The sequence below is a fragment of the Oryza brachyantha genome, chromosome 6, assembly GCF_000231095.2.
Source record: "Oryza brachyantha chromosome 6, ObraRS2, whole genome shotgun sequence".
Classification (NCBI taxonomy): Eukaryota; Viridiplantae; Streptophyta; class Magnoliopsida; order Poales; family Poaceae; genus Oryza; species Oryza brachyantha.
The window spans coordinates 6,867,286-6,885,780 of record NC_023168.2 but is presented as its reverse complement, the minus strand read 5'-3'; the positions used below and the strand labels follow the sequence as shown (position 1 = coordinate 6,885,780).

Genomic DNA, 18,495 nt, shown 5'->3' with positions numbered 1-18,495 from the left:
TCAGATTTATGTGAAATGAACGGTGTGTTGACTAAAGACAGAAAGAAATACTTAATGACACTGATAGATGATTGCACTAGATTTTGCTATGTCTATTTGTTAAAATCAAAAGATGAAGCACCGCATTACTTTAAGATTTATAAGGCTGAGGTAGAAAACCAGCTAGAGAGGAAAATCAAACGGTTAAGGTCTGATAGAGGTGGAGAATATTTTTTCAATGAGTTTACATCCTTTTGCGAAGAGCTAGGAATTATTCATGAGAGGGCGCCTCCCTATTCACCCTAGTCAAACGGGGTAGCCAAAAGAAAGAACCGCACTATAACTGAGATGGTGAATGCCATGTTAGATACGGCGGGACTATCTAAGGAATGGTGGGGCGAGGCAATTTTGACTGCTTGTCATGTCCTGAATAAAATTTCAATGAAGCACAAGGAAGTAACATCATTCGAGGAATGGGAAAAGAAGAGGTTAAATATCTCCTACCTACGCACATGGGGCTGTTTGGTAAAGGTGAATGTACCTATAGTCAAAAAACGAAAACTTAGACAAAAAACCGTTGACTGTGTGTTCCTTTTATGCTATCCACAGCGTGAGCTATAGATTCTTAATAGTAAACTCTGGTGTACCAGACATGCGTGTAGGTACAATTTTTTAGTCTAGAGACGCTACATTTTTTGAGAATGAATTTCCCATGAAGAGTACACCTAGCACTTCTAGTCAAGAACCTATTGCATCCCATGAGCACTTTGAAACGATAGAACACGATGATCAAACTGTTGAGGAAAATCCTGAGGAGAATAACATTGTAGATGCTCGAAAGAGTAAGAGACAAAGGATTGCAAAGTCCTTTGGAGATGACTACATTGTATATCTCATAGATGATACTCCAAGAACCATAGAAGAGGCATATTCATCTCCAAACGCTGACTATTGGAAGGAAGCGGTACGCAGTGAGATGAATTCTATTATGTCTAATGGTACTTGGGAAATCGTTGAGCGTCCATATGGGTGCAACCCTGTTGGATGCAAATGGGTTTTCAAGAAAAAGCTTAGGTCTAATGGTACAATTGAAAAGTACAAGGCAAGACTTGTGGCCAAGGGTTATACCCAGAAGGAAGGCGATGACTTCTTTGATACTTACTCACCAGTTTCTTGCTTGACCACTATTAAGGTACTGTTAGCTTTGGCAGCCTCTCATGGTCTTCTAGTCCATCAGATGGATGTTAAGACAGCTTTCCTAAATGGAGAGTTAGAGGAGGAAATCTATATGGATCAACCAGATGGCTATGTACTTGAAGGTCAGGAGGGAATGGTGTGTAGATTGTTAAAATTCTTGTATGGCCTCAAGCAAGCACCTAAGAAATGGCATGAGAAGCTTGACACAACACGCACATCTGCTGGCTTTGTTGTGAATGAAGCTGACAAATGTGTGTACTGTCGTTATGGTGGAGGAGGGGGAGTAATCTTGTGTCTATATGTCGATGTATTGATCTTTGGAACCAGCCTCAATGTGATTGAGGAGGTCAAGGACTTTCTGTCCAAAAGCTTTGAAATAAAGAACTTGGGAGTAGCTGATGTTATTCTTAACATTAAGCTACTGAGAAGAGATGAGGATGGGATTACACTTGTGCAATTTCACTATGTGGACAAGGTCTTGAGTCGCTTCGGGTATAGTGACTGCAAGCCAGCTCCTACTCCTTATGATCCCAGCGTGCTATTAAGGAAAAATCGAAGGATATCAAGGGATCAGTTGAGATACTCTCAAATCATTGGCTCATTGATATACTTAGCTAGTGCAACAAGACCTGACATCTCATTTGCTGTTGGCAAACTGAGACGGTTTGTTTTAAATTCGGGAGATGATCACTGGCGGGCTCTAGAAAGAGTCATGCGCTATCTAAAGGGGACAATGAGTTTTAGAATTCATTATACTGGGTATCCAAAAGTACTAGAAGGGTATAATAACTCTAACTGGATATCTGATGCTGATGAGATAAAGGCCACAAGTGGATATATGTTCACACTTGGAGGTGGCGCAGTTTTCTAGAAGTCTTGCAAGCAGACCATCTTAACGAGGTCGACAATGGAAGTAGAACTCACAGCACTAGATATTGCCATAGTTGAGGCCGAATGACATCGTGAGCTCCTGATGGATTTGCCGGTGGTTGAAAAACCAGTACTAACAATTCTAATGAACTATAATAATCAAACAGTGGTTATTAAGGTGAACAGTTTAAAGGACAATATGAAGTCATCTAGGCATGTAAAAAGAAGACTGAAGTCTGTTAGGAAACAGAAAAACTCCAGAGTGATAGCACTAGACTACGTCCAGACAGCTAAAAATCTGGCAGATCAGTTTAGCAAGGGACTATCACGTAATGTGATAGACAATGCATCGAAGGAAATGAGTTTGAGACCCACTTAAAGTTGCACAATAGTGAAAACCTATCCATTGTGATCGGAGATCCCGTGAATTTGGATGGTGAGACAAGCTGTTGTATAACTGAGAGAAGAGACCCTTAAAAGGACTCATTTCTATAGTGTATTTCTCTTCTACTCTGTATGGTGGGATGGCTTATGCCTTAATGTGATCCGAGAGGCTTTTCTCAAAGCAGACATGTTGAGCTACAAAACATCTTAGATGGAACACACCTATATGAGTTCGACTGCTAGTCACAGTCTATGAGATTTGGGTAATCTCTAGATACTCATGAAAGGGCCTGGAGTTTGACTCATATGCTCCAAACAAGAGGGGATGCAGACAGCAGCCTAGTATCAGTAAAGGTTCTGAGTGAAACCTAACCGAACAAGACTGACAATTTAAGGCATAGTCCATTGTTCAGTTGTGGTCTGATGTAGCTCCTTACCTAGGTGAAAGTTTAACTTAACAGTCTTCACCGAAACACTGGTATAATAAACAAGATAAATCTTGAGAACTTTTTTTGTGGGCTATGAAAGTTGGTGGGGATTGTTAATCAAAATGGGCTAGGCCCAATTAAAGTTGATTAAAATTCCACTAGCCCACAATGAATGGTAGAGACAATAATACCACCTTGGAGATTTAAAGTGGAGAAGCTCTACTTAAATAGAGAGGTTAGTGAGACTCTCCGTTGACTGGTTGAGACGATAGCAAGACCGGCACACGCGCGCGCGTCAGCCGGCCGGACGGCCGATCTAGTCCAGGACGTGGCGTGGCGTCGGCGGCTCGTCCGTTCGCTGCGCCCGCCCCTTCCTTTTTGCAACGGTTGGGAATTAAAGGAAAGAATTTCGTATCCCCGTGATTGCATAACGTCCGCAGTGATAATTGCGCGGTAATCATGGGATTTGATTGCGCGTAACGTCCGCAGCGATAATTGCACGGTAATCACGTAGCGGGATCGGGGGACGTGGATTCGGGTTTTCCATATTCCTCCTTCTTCTTCCCGATGCCAGACGCGTTCTTTTTCATAGCTTTTCTCCTCTTCCGGTTTCCTCGAGTTCTTGCGCTGCTTCTCTGTCTCCCCGGTTCTGTTCTCTTGCGCGCACAAGAGTTCGGAACGAGCAGGCCTCCGGAACCACTCTCACCAGAGTACCTGCTCGGGTAGGCGGGTGCTAAGTTTTTTGGGGAGTGTGTTCGCACGACTGCTCATTGCATCATGTCGATTGACGGAAACGGCAACGGGAGTGGGAGCGGCGGCGGTGACGCGCACGACGACGGCAACGTCAACATCAACGGGAACAACAACACCAACGAAGGCAATACTGCCTCAAACACCAGCGGAGGGCCATTTTCAGGCTATACCGCATTCCTCTCATTTCTGTTTATTGTTTTTGAATACCTGTTAGCAATGAGTTCATTGCTAAATGTTCATAATCTGGATATTTATGCTTATTACAAATTAAGCATGTTGTTAGACGTTCTGTTCATATATTTAGATTATTCTCTATGAATGTCATGCTTGTTATTCTATTTTGGATTAAAATATGCCGAAATATGACCATATTTCCAACATTAAGCACTAAACAAGCTGCCACATTGCGCTGATTGAGCATATTTTGAGCTAATCGTTGGGCCTAAACCGCTAATGACGAGACACGGCGACGACGACGACTACGGGCCACGTCCTCGTCGTCCCGTTCCCGGCGCAGGGCCACCTGATCTCGATCCTCGACCTGGTGCGCCTCCTCACCTCCCGTGGCGGCCTCCGCCTCACCGTCGTCACGACGCCGCCCACGGCCCCGCTCCTCGCGCCCCTCCTCGGCGCCGCCGTTTCCGCGCTCACCCTGCTGTTCCCTGCCCACCCTGCGGTCCCCGCCGGCGTCGAGAGCGCCAGGGGGTTCCCTCCGGCGCTCTGCGCCAAGCTCGTCGCGCGTTCCACGGTCTACGTGGCCCGCTCGCGTCGTGGGCGCGCACCCGGGCAGACGGCCCCGACCGCGTCGTCGTCGTGCTTTCCGACTTCTTTTGCGGGTGGACGCAGCTGCTCGCGGCAGACCTCGGCGTCCCCCGCGTCGTGTTCTCGCCGTCGGGCGTGTACGGCGCCGCCCTGATGCACTCTCTGTTCCGCGTGATGCCTAAGCGCGAGGACGAGAACGACGACGAGAGCCCAATCAACTTCCCCGATATCCCGGGATCTCTGGCGTATCCGTGGTGGCAGATGTTTCGGATGTACTGATCGTACAAGAAAGGCGACGAGATCTCCGACGATGTCATGAGCAACTTCCTCTTGAACCTCGAGAGCTCGTTGTTCGTGTCGAACACCTTCCGGCATCTCGAGCGGCGGTACCTCGAGAGGCCGCTCACTCACATGGGCTCCAGGCGCGTCCGAGCTATCGGGCCGCTGGCACCGGAGCCCGACGCGTCCGTCAACCGCGGCAGCGAGGCCGCCATGGCAGCGACAGACCTCTGCGCCTGGCTTGACCAGTTCACCGACGGATCCGTCGTGTAAGTCAGCTTCGGAAGCATGGCGCAGCTGCATCCGCCTCACGTGGAGGCGCTGTCAACCGCGCTGCAGCGGACCCGCGCGCTGTTCGTCTGGGCCGCCGGGCTACACACGGCGCTCCCCGAGGGGTTCGAGGAGCGCGCCTCGGCGGGCGGCGGCAGGGGCACGGTGATCCGCAGGTGGGCGCCGCAGGTGGCGGCGCTGTGGCACCGGGCGGTGGGATGGTTCATCAAGCACTGCGGGCAGAACTCCGAGCTGGAGGCCGTGGCCGCCGGGGTGACCATGCTGACATGGCCGATGGTCGGCGAGTAGTTCGTGAACGCGCGGCTGCTCGTCGACGAGCTCTGCGTGGCTGTGCCGTTCTGCTGGGGCGGCGTCCCGACGCCGCCGAGCGCCGACAAGGTGGCCCGCGTGCTGGAGGAGACGGTCCATGCGGCAGGTGGTAGGCAGACCGGCGGACCGAGCGAGGTGGCCGCGTGGGTGAAGGTGCTCGCAGAGGAGGCCGCGGCGGTGACGGTGGAAGGTGGCAGCTCGTGGGCGGAGGTGGAAGAGCTGGCTCGGGAGCTTCGCGGGCTCGGGAGCGAGGCATGATGGTAGCACACTTGTTGGAGAGGGATTTGAATTATTATTTGACATAATAGTGTATTGTTATTGGCTCATACGGTCTCACATGTCATATTCACGAGTGTTAATATAAATAATTGGCCAAGTGGCCAAGAAAGTGTTAAATCATCAAATTTATCATTGTTGGCCGGGGTATATATTATTTGCATTCAAATTTCAAGAGTGTTGTTTTTGAAACGGGCTTTGTCAAAGGCCAACCAAGAAATGGCAAGCAAATAAGATTAATGTTCACCTCCTCTGTTTGAATATGAATATGGTTAAAGTTTCGAAAGTCTCTCTGGATTTTCGGTTAACTGGTCACTCCCTCCGTTAATCCTTTGAGCCATTTACTTCCCTCGTCGTAATCTCTGTTTTTTTTCACTTAACACTTTTGACTCTTGACATCCACGTTTGACCATTTTTGTTATGATTTATTCTATTACTAAAAATACTTTAAGCATGCTTATAATTTGACATATTTGCACAATACTTTTTGAACAAGATAAATATCAAACATGGTCATCAAAAATCAAAAATGTATAGTAAAAAACAAAGAGAGTATGTCCCTAACAAATGAAAAAAATTAACAAGATATAAAAAGTTTTAAATGACAAATCCATTTATAACAGTAAACATAAATGTTCTTTGACTATCAGTTATTACTCTCTCTATTTTATATTATAAGGCATTTTAGGTTTGCATTAAGTCAAATATTTTCATGTTTTCACCATGTTCATACGAAAAATAGGAACAGTTCTAATACAAAATAAATAACTAATAAATTATATTCCATGGTTGATTTTATGAAACTAATTTTGGTGTTGTGTACGTTAAAATAGGTATCTATAAATTTGATCAAACATAAACAAATTAGATTTAGAACAAATAAAAAATAACTTAGACCGCGTTCAGCTTGAGTAAAAGGAGGGTAAGTTATCTGGCACGAAAAACGTAATAATAAATTAGTACATGATTAATTAATTAATAATTATTAAAAGTATAAAAACGATTAATATGATTTTTAAAATAACTTTTCTATAGAATTTTTTTGCAAAAAATACACCGTTTAGCAGTTCGGAAAGAGTGCGCGCGAAAAAAGAGGGGTTAAGTTAACTAAGGGCTAGGGGCGAACACGGCCTGAGTTCTATTAGGAGAAGAGTTCTATTCGTTGGATATATATTTTTATGATATAAATAGATACCGAGGGGTATGTCCCTGGTATGCTTTATGAGATATAAAATTAGAATTAGAATAGTTGTTGATTCTAGATCGATAATTGTGAGAGGAGCGTTGTTGGTGTGTTTTGTAAATTCTAGTTGATGCAATAAAATCAACATCATTCAATCTACGTTTTTGGCTTTCATCTACTGGTGATTTTCTGAATTCCAACGATCTGATCGGTGGCATAGGAGTGGCGCGATCCGATGATCTGATCGGCGGCATAGGAGTAGGGCGATCAAGGTAGCGGCGGCATAGGAGCAGCGCGATCAAGGTAGCAAGCTTTTATTAATTTCTTCGATAAAGGTAATCTTTTATTCCGCAAAAGATTTTTGGGTTTTGATTTTCTCTACCATTCACCACTCTGGTATGTTTGTTTGATCTTGTTCGATTATGGATGAGATAACTTGTTAATGGGATTAAAGAGCTAGCTTGCATACTAAGCCAGCTCGTTAAGATAACAAACCAAAACGAGCCAAATGGACTCATAGTTTGCTCCTACTTACATGTTTACAATTAGTTAGAGCCATTCAAATTGTTTTGATCAGGTGAAGAACGCTTGCTTGAGAAACTTCCTACTCCCCTTTCATATTATAATTATAAGATGTTTCAACTATATCAAGATTTATCAATAGATTAATGAATATATTTTACACATGTGTGTAAATTTATTAACATATATATAAATTAAGAGAGAATCATAATATCTTACCAAGTGAAACAGAGGTATTATGTTACTATTGGCATCAACTTCGGACTCAGACACCAGGCTTCGGGTGCCAACAATGTCATCGGATGCGTCCTTCAACCCTTAAAAAATACATTTTTGGATTCATATATTTGTTAGATGTACTCCCTCGCATCAAAATATAATAACTTTTAACGTTTAAAATTTCTCTCAAAATATAACAATTTATAAGTTTCTTACATCAGAACCAATCACAGCCTTCCTATATTTAATTTCACCAACTTTTTAATACCCATATTCATATCTAACGATACTTATATTTTGAAATGGAGATTGCATGCAAAATCCTGTGACACACTAATCATCATGTACGTTGATATGACATTATCACTCTCATCTAAATTTGATCATCCATATCTTCATTTGGATGATCATCTAAAATAGTTTCATCCTTCATATCTCTTCTTTGTACTCCAGCAGATCATATATATATAAAACATTCTCCATATATCTTTGGAGAAGAGAGAACATTTAAATATAGAATTTAACTCTTATGATATAATAGATGATATCTAAAAATAAAAATAAAGGATGTGATAAATATTTTGTTAAAGCTCTATTTTTAGGAAAAATGATTAGAAAGAAGAGTTGTTGGGATGCTATTACCGACATCAAGAATCCAACGGATTCAGTGGCATTAAAATATACATGTTCTTCGTTTATTTCCGATGGTGCAACCATGCTGCTATCGCAGGTTGCCATGGGCCCATGGCAGCCACAGATCCGGTAATTACACAGACTATTAATCTAGCCTCTCGTCGGTCATAATTTTGTCAATGGGAAATTTAACTATTTGTCACTTTTACACCGTAAGTGACAAAAGATTTGCCACTTCTCTCTTACTGTAGCTTTACTGTAGTTTTACTGTAGCTGTGAGAGGGATTTAAGTGGTTGTGGTAAAAAGTGGCAAAAAATTAAAAGCCCCAATTTTATTACACTAGCTCTCTAGATCATTCTTAGCCACAAAACTCAACAAATCAGGACGGTCAGGTCAATTTTTGGCGGCCAGAGCCAAAGAGGGTTATATTTTTGCTTTTCTTAAATAACAAACAACATATTTAAAACTTTTATTATGTATTCTTGGCAATAAAAAGCAAGGCTAAAAAATAAAGTACGATAAAAAACTAAAAGTCAAACTCCAAATTTAATTTTAAAATTTTAAACTTCGATTTATAAGCACAGCCAAAAGTGAAAAGATCGGGTTAAATTTTCGCTCAAGTTGTCACGTGCACCAGCCAAATCTGCTACCGGAAACAATGGCTGACCGCGTCTTACAAAGTGAATTAAGAGAAGAGAAGATCATAATGTCATACAAAGTGAAACAGACGTATTATGTTACTACTGGCATCAGCTTTTTTTCTTTGGGTACAATACTGGCATCAGCTTGGACTCAGACACCATTGGCTTCAGGTGCAAACAATATCATCGGACGCGTCCTTAAACCATTCAAAGAATACATTTTTGGGCTCATCAATTTGTTCGATGTACTCTCTCATATCAAAATATAATAACTTTTAACATTGAAATTTTTTCTCAAAATATAACAATCTAGTATAAGTTTCTCGCCTTGGAACCAATCACAACATCCCTATATTTAATTTCATCAACTTTTGTGATACTCGTATTCACATCTAATGATCCTTATATTTTGAAAGGAAGAGTGCCATTTAGGATGCAAAATCCTCACCGACACACAAATCATCATGTACGTTGATATGGCATTATCACACTTCTTTACCGGTGGATGCCACATCCTTGTAAGCCATTCAGATTTTTTTCCCCCATCACCGGTGTACCAACACCAAGAATCCAACGGATTCAGTGGCCGTAAAATTTACATTTTCTTCGTTTGTTTCCGATGGTGCAACAATGCGGCTCTCGTAGGTTGCCATGGTAGTCACAGTTCCGGTAATTGCACAGACGAATCTACCTTCCGTTTTGTTGAGTTAGAAGAGCAGATTTTAACGGAGCGAAGCAGATAGAAGAGCCGACTTCGACGGAGCGAAGCGGAGGCCTATCGTCTGAAGACTTGGACCGGAGCGAAGCGGAGACGAATGTCGGCGTATTGGGTTGTGTGCTCGGGTGATGTCCGAGATACGGATTCTATGGATTTTAGGATTTCACCATATATAAGCCGCCGTACGGCGTCGTAACCTCGTCTCGAAATAGTGAAAATGTTTTTGTTGGCGGGCGTCCGTGGTTTACTCTCATGCTTTAGAAGGGTTTTTCAAGTTAAATTTCGTGTTTTCTGTAATTGATCTACTGTGTCCATCATTTATTTGCTTGTCATTTCGTAACATGATTGTCGGTGATAATTTGTCAAGAACTTATCACACTAGCTCTCTGGATCATTCTTAGCCACAGAACACAACTAACCAGCATGGTCAGGTCAATTTTTTGGCGGCTAGAGCTCACGGTCATATTTTTCGTTTCTTAAGAAAAAATCAAACAACATATTTAAGAAAAATTATAAATAAAACTTTTATATATTTATTGTTGACGATCTTAGGTAAGGCTTAAAAAAATACGATGAAACAATCTAAAGTCAACACTAAATTTAAAGTTAAAAGGTTAAAAGTGAAAAGATCGGGGTGGAATTCTTGCTAGAGTTGTCATGTGCACCACTCGTGGGTGTTTAGTTGGTGAAATAAAAAATTTTGTGTGTCACATCAAACGTTTGACTGGATGTCGGAATGGGTTTTCGGATAAGAATGAAAAAACGAATTTCACGGCTAGCATGGAAACCGCGAGACAAATCTTTTGAGCCTAATTAATCCGTCATTAGCGTATGTGGGTTACTGTAGCACTTATGGCTAATCATATACTAATTAGGTTCAAAAGATTTGTCTCACGATTTCTCACATAACTGTGCAATTAGTTTTTTAATTTATCTATATTTAATATTCTATTTAGATGTTCAAAGATTTGACGTGATGTTTTTGGGGGAAAATTTTTTTTAACTAAATGGCCCCAGATACGCTACCGGCAACAATCGCTGGCCGCGTCCCCGTCCATTGGTCCACGCGGTTGCTCGCGAGTAGCCGTTTTCAAATTTTTTTTTCAAAAACATCACATCAAATTTTTAAACACCTAAATAAAGCATTAAACATAGATGAATTAAAAAACTAATTGCACAGTTATGAATAAACTCTTGACACGAATCTTTTAAGCCTAATTAACCTATGATTAGCCATAAGTGCTACAATAACTAACATGTGCTAATGATGGATTAATTTGGCTCAAACGATTCGTCTCGCGGTTTCTAGGCTAGCCATAAAATTCGTTTTTTTATTCTTATCCAAAAACCTCTTCCGACATCCGGTTAAACATTTGACGTGACACTTCTCCTAAAAATTTTCTCAATCTAAGGGGTTGTTTAGTTTGCAAAATTTTTTTAAAAAACATAACATCAAGTTTTTAACATTTGAAGTATTAAACGTAGTCTAATTATAAAATAAATTTCAGATTTCGCCTGGAAACTGTGAGACGAATCTTTTAAGTCTACTTAATCCGTCATTAGCACATGTTGGTTATTGTAGCACTTATGGCTAATCATGTATTAATTAGTCTTAAAAATTCGTCTCGCAATTTCTTACATAACTATATAATTAGTTTTTTAATTCATCTATGTTTAATGCTTTATTTAGATGTCCAAAGATTTAATGTGATGCTGTAAGAGAAATTTTTTGGAAACTAAACACCACCATTTAAAGAACGCTTCAGATCGCAGCCACCAACCACCGCAGCACTGTGAGTGTGAGTGAGCAGCTCGTGCTGCACGCACTCCAGCGAGATAACAGCCCACCACCAACCGGCCGGCCGCCATGGAGCCGGCGGCCAACGGGGGCTGCGCCGCGGCGCACGTCCTGGTCGTGCCGTTCCCGGCGCAGGGCCACATGATCCCGCTCCTCGACCTCGCGGGCCTCCTCGCCTCCCGGGGGCTCCGCCTCACCGTCGTCTGCACCCCGGCCACGGCGCCGCTCCTGGAGCCTCTCCTCGCCGCCGCGGCCGCGCGCCCGGGCGGCGCTGTGTCCGCGCTGACGTTACCGTTCCCTTCGCACCCCGCGTTCCCCGCCGGCGTCGAGAACGCCAAGGGGTCCGGGCCGGCGCTCTTCGCCGCGCTCATCGCCGCGTTCGCGGGGCTGCGCGGCCCGCTCGGGTCGTGGGCGCGCGCCCGGGCGGACGCGCCCGACCGCCGCGTCGTCGCCGTGCTCTCCGACATCTTCTGCGGGTGGACGCAGCCGCTCGCGGACGAGCTCGGCGTCCCGCGTGTCGTGTTCTCGCCGTCCGCTGTGTACGCCACCGCCGTGCTCCACTCTCTTTTCCGTCTGATGCCCAAGCGCGAGGACGAGAACGACGACGAGTGCAAGATCAAGCTCCCCGATATCCCGGGCTCTCCGGCGTATCCATGGCGGCAGCTGTCCATGCTATACCGGATGTACAAGGCCGGCGACGAGGTCGCCGAGGCGGTCAAGAACAACTTCCTGTGGAACATGGAGGGCTCGCTGTTTGTGTCGAACACGTTCCGACAGCTCGAGGGGCGGTACCTCGAGAAACCTCTCGCCGACCTGGGCTTCAGGCGCGTGCGCACCGTCGGGCCGCTGGCGCCGGAGCACGACGCGTCCGGGAACCGCGGCGGCGAGCCGGCCGTGGCCGCCTCGGATCTCTGCGCCTGGCTCGACCAGTTCGCCGACCGCTCCGTCGTGTACGTCAGCTTCGGGAGCATGGCGGTGCTGCAGCCGCCCCACGCGGCGGCGCTGGCTGCCGCACTGGAGCGGACCGGCACGGCGTTCGTTTGGGCCGCCGGGCCGTCGCATGCGGCGCTCCCGGAGGGGTTCGAGGAGCGCGCGGCGGCCGCCGGCGGCAGGGGCAGGGTGATCCGCGGGTGGACGCCGCAGCTGGCCGTGCTGCGGCACCGGGCGGTGGGGCGGTTCGTGACCCACTGCGGGTGGAACTCCGTGCTGGAGGCCGTGGCGGCCGGGGTGACCATGCTGACGTGGCCGATGACGGCCGACCAGTTCCTGAGCGCGCGGCTGCTCGCGGAGGAGCACGGCGCCGCCGTGCCGCTCTCGTGGGGCGGCCTCGGGGCGCCGCCGAGCGCCGACGAGGTGGCGCGCGTGCTCGAGGAGAGCGCCGTCGCGGCCGGCGGTACGGAGGCCAGCAAGGTGGCCGCGCGGGTGAGGGCGCTGGCCGAGGAGGCCGCGGCGGCGACGGGGGAAGGGGGGAGCTCGTGGCGGGAGGTGGACGAGCTGGCGCGCGAGCTGCAGGGGCTCGGGAGGAGGAGGTAGGCACGCGATTCTCTCGCCGCGCTTCGCGCCTCGCAACGTGCGATTCTCTTGGTTTTCCGTTGATTACCATATTATTGCCTAGAGATTGCAATGAGATTGTACTTAGAAACTCGTTACTATGTTATCAACATTAATTATCTTTTATATGTATTGTCTGTTACTTACTGTGTATATTTATTTTTACGCGTGGGTCTATTCATTCTATAGTTTTTTTATTTCAAAAATAAAAAGTCATTAGAGGTTATTGATAAGTAAGGCTATAGTTATTTCCTAGAGGTGGCAACGGAATTTTATTATAAACTCGTTAGTATGTTATTGATAATATCTTGTACATGTATTATCTCTTACTTAATGTGTATGTTTATTTTTGACATATGGGTCTATTCAGTATATAGTTTTTTTATTCTAAAAATAAAAAGTCTGTAGAGGTTATTGATATGTAAGGCTATAGTTATTTTTTCTTTTAAAAATCAAGGAGTTAGTAGAGTGGATGTCAGATTCATGGTCACCCGGCATCACCTATAGGAATAAAAAAAAATATGGTTTTGAGGCTGAATTTTGTTGCAAAGAAAGGCCAAATAATATGGGTCAAGCTTCTAAACTAAGTAGCTTTTTATGGGAAAAGTTCACTATACACCTCTAGACTACAAGTAAATTTTATCTGCAACACTCGACCGCCAAACCAGATACAGAACACCCTTTACCTTCTAAAACCAATACAACTCATGAGAGATATTATTAAAAACGATTTTAATTGACATGACGCCTACATGGCTTGTTTGACATAGTTTATGTGCTATATGGCGTTGATGTGGTGCTTATATGACACAAACGATAAAACTTTCATTGAACATACATGTCAGTGGGTTCTACTCCCTCCACCTCATCCCTTTCACCTCTCTCCATCTCATCCTTTTCCTCTTCTATTGCTCTATCCTCAATCCCATCTCTTCGCATCTCAGAGGTTCTTGAGGGCTGAGGCCACTCTCACATTCCATTGTGCCTCATCCAGGTTGCTGGTGATGGGAGAGGCGAAGCTTGCTAGGGGCTAGGCTCGAGGCATTCTAGTCGGTTGCAAGGAAGGAATGTGAAGCTTGTCAGGAGTCATCTAGCTGATTTGTGACATAGGGTGGTCGGCAGCTCGCTCTAGATCAAGGAAGGTCAAGTAGTTGCTCCCGCACACTTCTCTCGAATCTCATCTAACTGCCCTCTCACCCTACCGCTACAACTAAGCACTACCATAGTACCATGAGGCTAACCCCCATTGTGATCTTGATCCCATCTCAGCACCAAACTTCCAGAGCCAGCCCGTTTGAACTCCACCCTCAGTGCTCGCCACCATATACGCGACCATCTCCTTGCCTCCGCCCACCAACTCTACGTGCAACTCGTTGGGTAGATGAGGGAGGTGGCCAGTGAGATAGTTGAGACAGGATAGGTGAGGTGCACTGACGCTTCCCCATTGACAAGCTCCTTCTACATAGATTGAGACGAGATGGGACCAAGCATTGTTGGTGGTGTCGATGTTGCTTGGTTTCTACTATCGTCCCGAGAGAAGATGAAGCGGAGATAGTGGTCCTCAAGAAGTTTGGCAGAGGCAGTTTAGCATCCTCTCTACGCGCGAACTACGACATCAAGGTGGCAAACAATGATGGCAATATTGGTGAATGTAGCGCTCAATCTCTCCATGCCATGCCTGCTGCCTTGGCGTCTATCGAAACCTTACCTCATAGGTGCATCGCCATGTCATGCCTTAGTGACGCTCCTCATGACACCCACCCAGCCGCTAGCCTAAAATGTTCAAGCTCATCGGGTGTGGGGCTAGGGCAAAGAGAGAGTGGGAAAACCACCTCCACCACAATTGCCTCCCTCCACAACAAGGGTGGCAACCCCTTGCCACAATGGCCGCCTTTAGGTAAAGCTTGAGATTGTCGTGGAGTGGAGTTGGCCGCTGGGCAGAGAGAGGGATGTGAAATAAACAAAGAGAGGAAGAAGAGAAATGGCTCACAATTAAGAGCCATTTTATTCGAATATAATTTTATATAGATATCGCGTCAAATTAAGACTAGATCAACACTCCGTGTACGCCTCGTCAGCCTAAAACATGGTCAATACTACCAAGAGATTTGATTTGCATTGGTATTAGAAGTTAATTAGGGGACACTATAATAGCTTTTGCAGTTGAGGGGTGTAAGTGAAGCTTGGGCTATGATTGAGGGATGTGAACTGGAATTTTCCCATAGTCTGTAACACCAATCCCAGTTTAAAATAAGCCCAAACAAAAATTTTGGAACAACGTATGTCTTATTGGGCATGTGGAGCTAGGGCCACAGAACATTTTTTTTCGAAACACAATACATACGCATGCGCTTATAACGCACACCCTACCTATATGAACATCTCCAAAGACCAAGCCAATCATTAAGTCACACAAGCATCTCACTATTGATAGGTACGTCGCTTACTGCTAAAAGAATAATTATTCATAGATACAAGCACACTTTTCAAATTTGGATTTGAACCTAGGTGGACAGGTTTCACTGAGCTACGTACACTTCAGACCACTCAACTGTCGTGATTCACCGTTTTGCTTGAAGGTTAACTCACATGCATATTTGGCCCATCCAAAACATAATTAAGTTAAGGCATCCGATTAGCTAATGACATTCATAGTGTAATAATTAGGATGATTAATTTCTATATTATTAAATAAATTATCACATAGGATAGAAGATAATATGACAAGTGAGTAAATAAAGGAGGAGAAGGAAACTAAGTCATGAGACATGGTTTTATACAACACACAAAATATAATGAGAGATAAGTGACGCTACATTCTATTTGAATTGGTAGTATTTGCAATATAGTTTCTTGATGACATTAATGATGTATAGAAGTTATGACTAGTGTCTTGCAATAGGAACACCCTAATTGAGGAACATGTTTAGGCACGAACGGTTTCAGAGAAAGGGCTTGATGCATTGATTGCATGGGCTTGCGAATGGCAGATCACATTCCACGCCTTCGACGATACTATATGGCCTCCGGTCTTCACAAGTGGGCCTGCAAATTAGGCATTTACTAGAAAGCAAGCGTGGCTTTGCCGCGTGCAAATAAGCTAACTTAATTAAGTGTATTATATATTTTTTAAATTGTTCACTATAAATATATTCTAAAAAATTAGATAAAAGTCTATCTGATTTGTAAAGTCTTCCCGGGATATAAAATTCACCTATAGCATTTAATTTCTAGGGCTAAGAGAGCTAAATATCTTTAAATGTATTTTCCTTTCGTGGCAATAATTATGATGGAACCAAAGCTTTATCTACTTCTTTAGTACTTACCTTATTGCTTCCCTCTATAATGATAAAACATATAATAAGACTTCGTGCTAATTGTTTATTAGACATAGTGGTTACCATAGGTCCGCTTAAAGGAATACGTGCAAAGTAAAATTTTTGTTTTTTTCTAAATAAAGACAAAATCATAAAGTTAAAAATAAGTATGGATGGAAGCACAAATAAAGTTGAATACAATGAGACGTATGCAAATGCCCCTATTGAAAGGGCTAATTGTTTAAAATTCATATTTGAATTATATTATTTAGCTGAGCTAATTAGACAATAAAAAGACTTAGGACTTATTACTATCTCAATCCTTAAACATAAAAGATTGTACATATTTATCCATGTTTACTATAAAATCTCTTATATTAAAGATTTTTTACCGTAGGATTTTTTTAAACAGTGCCATACTATAAAAATAGTCAAATCTTACCCACCATGTTACTTATATTTAGGATATAACTATTACATATGTTTATTTCAGTACTTTCTATGTAATTTTTTTAGTACACATTATATATGATAATTAGGATAAAAACAATTGATTATATATTTAAAAGAGTAGAATGCATACGGACATATTGACATATAAAACGACCACTATTCACAAAGTGTTATTTTTCAAGTTAATTATGAAATAAGGAATAAACATAGTTTATATTTCAAATTTAGTTTTAAAGTCAGAAATAAGGAATAAGCATAGTCTATATTTCAAATTTAGTTTTAAAGTCACTAAACATAGTACAACCTCTCTCTCGCCCATCCTCTCTCATCAGTGTAATCTCTCTCTCAGGGTCTCACCCCATTCCTTTCTATCTCTCATCCTCTCTCACCCCGTCGACAGTGCCCCCCTCCCTCTCCCATCCCTTCCACCGGCGGCTCGGCGGTGGTCGGGGCGGCTCAGATAAAAGCGGCGATGTGCCTCCCTTCGTCGGTGCCCCTGTCCTCGTCCTCCTCCGCCGGCGAGGTCGACGTGAGGAATCACACGTCGCGGCAGCGGAGCTCGGGCCGTAGCGGCGGATCTTGGTCGGCGAAGGAACAGAACGGGCGGCGGCGGTAGATTGAGCGACGGCTGCCTAGCTCGGCCCGGGACACCGTAGATCGGGCCGGGGCGACGGATGTCGGGCCGTGGTGGCGCAAATCGGACCGGGGCGGCGGCTCGTGCGCTGGCCGGGGTGGCGGCGGCGGCAGATCGAGCACCGGTGGCGGAGATCGAGGTCGGGACTGCGGCAAAGATCGGGCGGCAGCGCCGAAGGAGGAGCTCGGGTCAGCGACGCCGGTGGAGCTCAGGTCGGGGCAGCAGTAGTGCTCGGGCTGTGGCCGGCGAAGGAGCTCGGCTCCATCCAAACTATGCCACGTGGACACCCTAGCTAGCTGAGAAAATGCATAGAATTCGGTAGTAGAGAAGAGATATAGCAAATTTCACTTAAAGTATCAAAACTGTTGAGGTAGAACTTTATATGAACTTTAAAATGCTCAGTTTAATTGTAAAACTTCCTTCAAATTTCATGTGTTTTTTTTCCTGTAATCCATCGAAAGGTGCCTATATCGGGCATGACACCCTATTCATATGCTTTGCATGTCCGTATGTTTCTAGAATCATACTCCGTATCTTCTAAATGAGTGCAAATAGTGTTTTTTTTTCATATATGCATTTGACTGCAGGTTCAAAATTATTACAGATTTTTATCTTAATTTTCTGAAGGCGTGCACTCTCTTTTGAAAGCATATAAAAAATTGAATGATGAAAAATGGCATATGGTGTGCAAGAATTGAGATCCAATCTATTACAACTACACACAATCTTAGCATTTAATATTTTTTAGTGCAACAGCAACGAATGGTCCCTACAAGTCTACCGCTACACGATCTTTCGCTACAGTGTTTTGCTACAGAATTTTCTGCGTGAGGGCATCTGAACCGTTCTGATTAAGTGGTACTTGTACTTGATTTTTGTTCGGATTCTTTTTGGCTTTTGGACATAAGTTTTCCGAACTATTTAATTGTATATTTCTTTTATAAATGTTTCTATATAAAATTTTATCATATTACCTTTCTAAAATAGATTTTAAACTTTACATTAGTTAATTCCATTATTTACAGCATTAAATAAATATCATAAAAATCAAATAATCTTTCATCAAAAGTCTCCAAAACATCACAACCATGAGCTTAACTTGCAATCATTTATACTAGGCCGCGTTCAGCGGTAACGCTACTAACCTAGGTTCTTTTTTTTCTTTTTTCGATGTACGCACCTTCCAAACTGCTAAAATGTGTTTTTTTACGAAAATTTTGTATAGAAAAGTTGTTTTAAAATATCATATTAGTCTATTTTTTAAAATTTAATAATTAATAATTAATTAATCATATAC

The 18,495-nt window shown here is 43.9% G+C and overlaps 1 protein-coding gene across 1 annotated transcript; it reads left to right on the top strand.

Annotated features, from left to right (window-relative positions):
* The first annotated feature begins 11,237 nt into the window (after positions 1-11,237).
* On the top strand, positions 11,238-13,052 carry LOC121054653 (UDP-glycosyltransferase 89B2-like). Its single transcript, XM_040524771.1, has one exon. It carries the CDS (start codon positions 11,313-11,315, stop codon positions 12,774-12,776), a length of 1,464 nt encoding a protein of 487 aa, XP_040380705.1. The 5' UTR covers positions 11,238-11,312; the 3' UTR covers positions 12,777-13,052.
* Positions 13,053-18,495: the final 5,443 nt, after the last annotated feature.

Bases quoted from the DNA above. Each gene is read 5' to 3' on its own strand.
- LOC121054653 (XM_040524771.1), top strand. From the start codon at position 11,313: ATGGAGCCGGCGGCCAACGGGGGCTGCGCCGCGGCGCACGTCCTGGTC.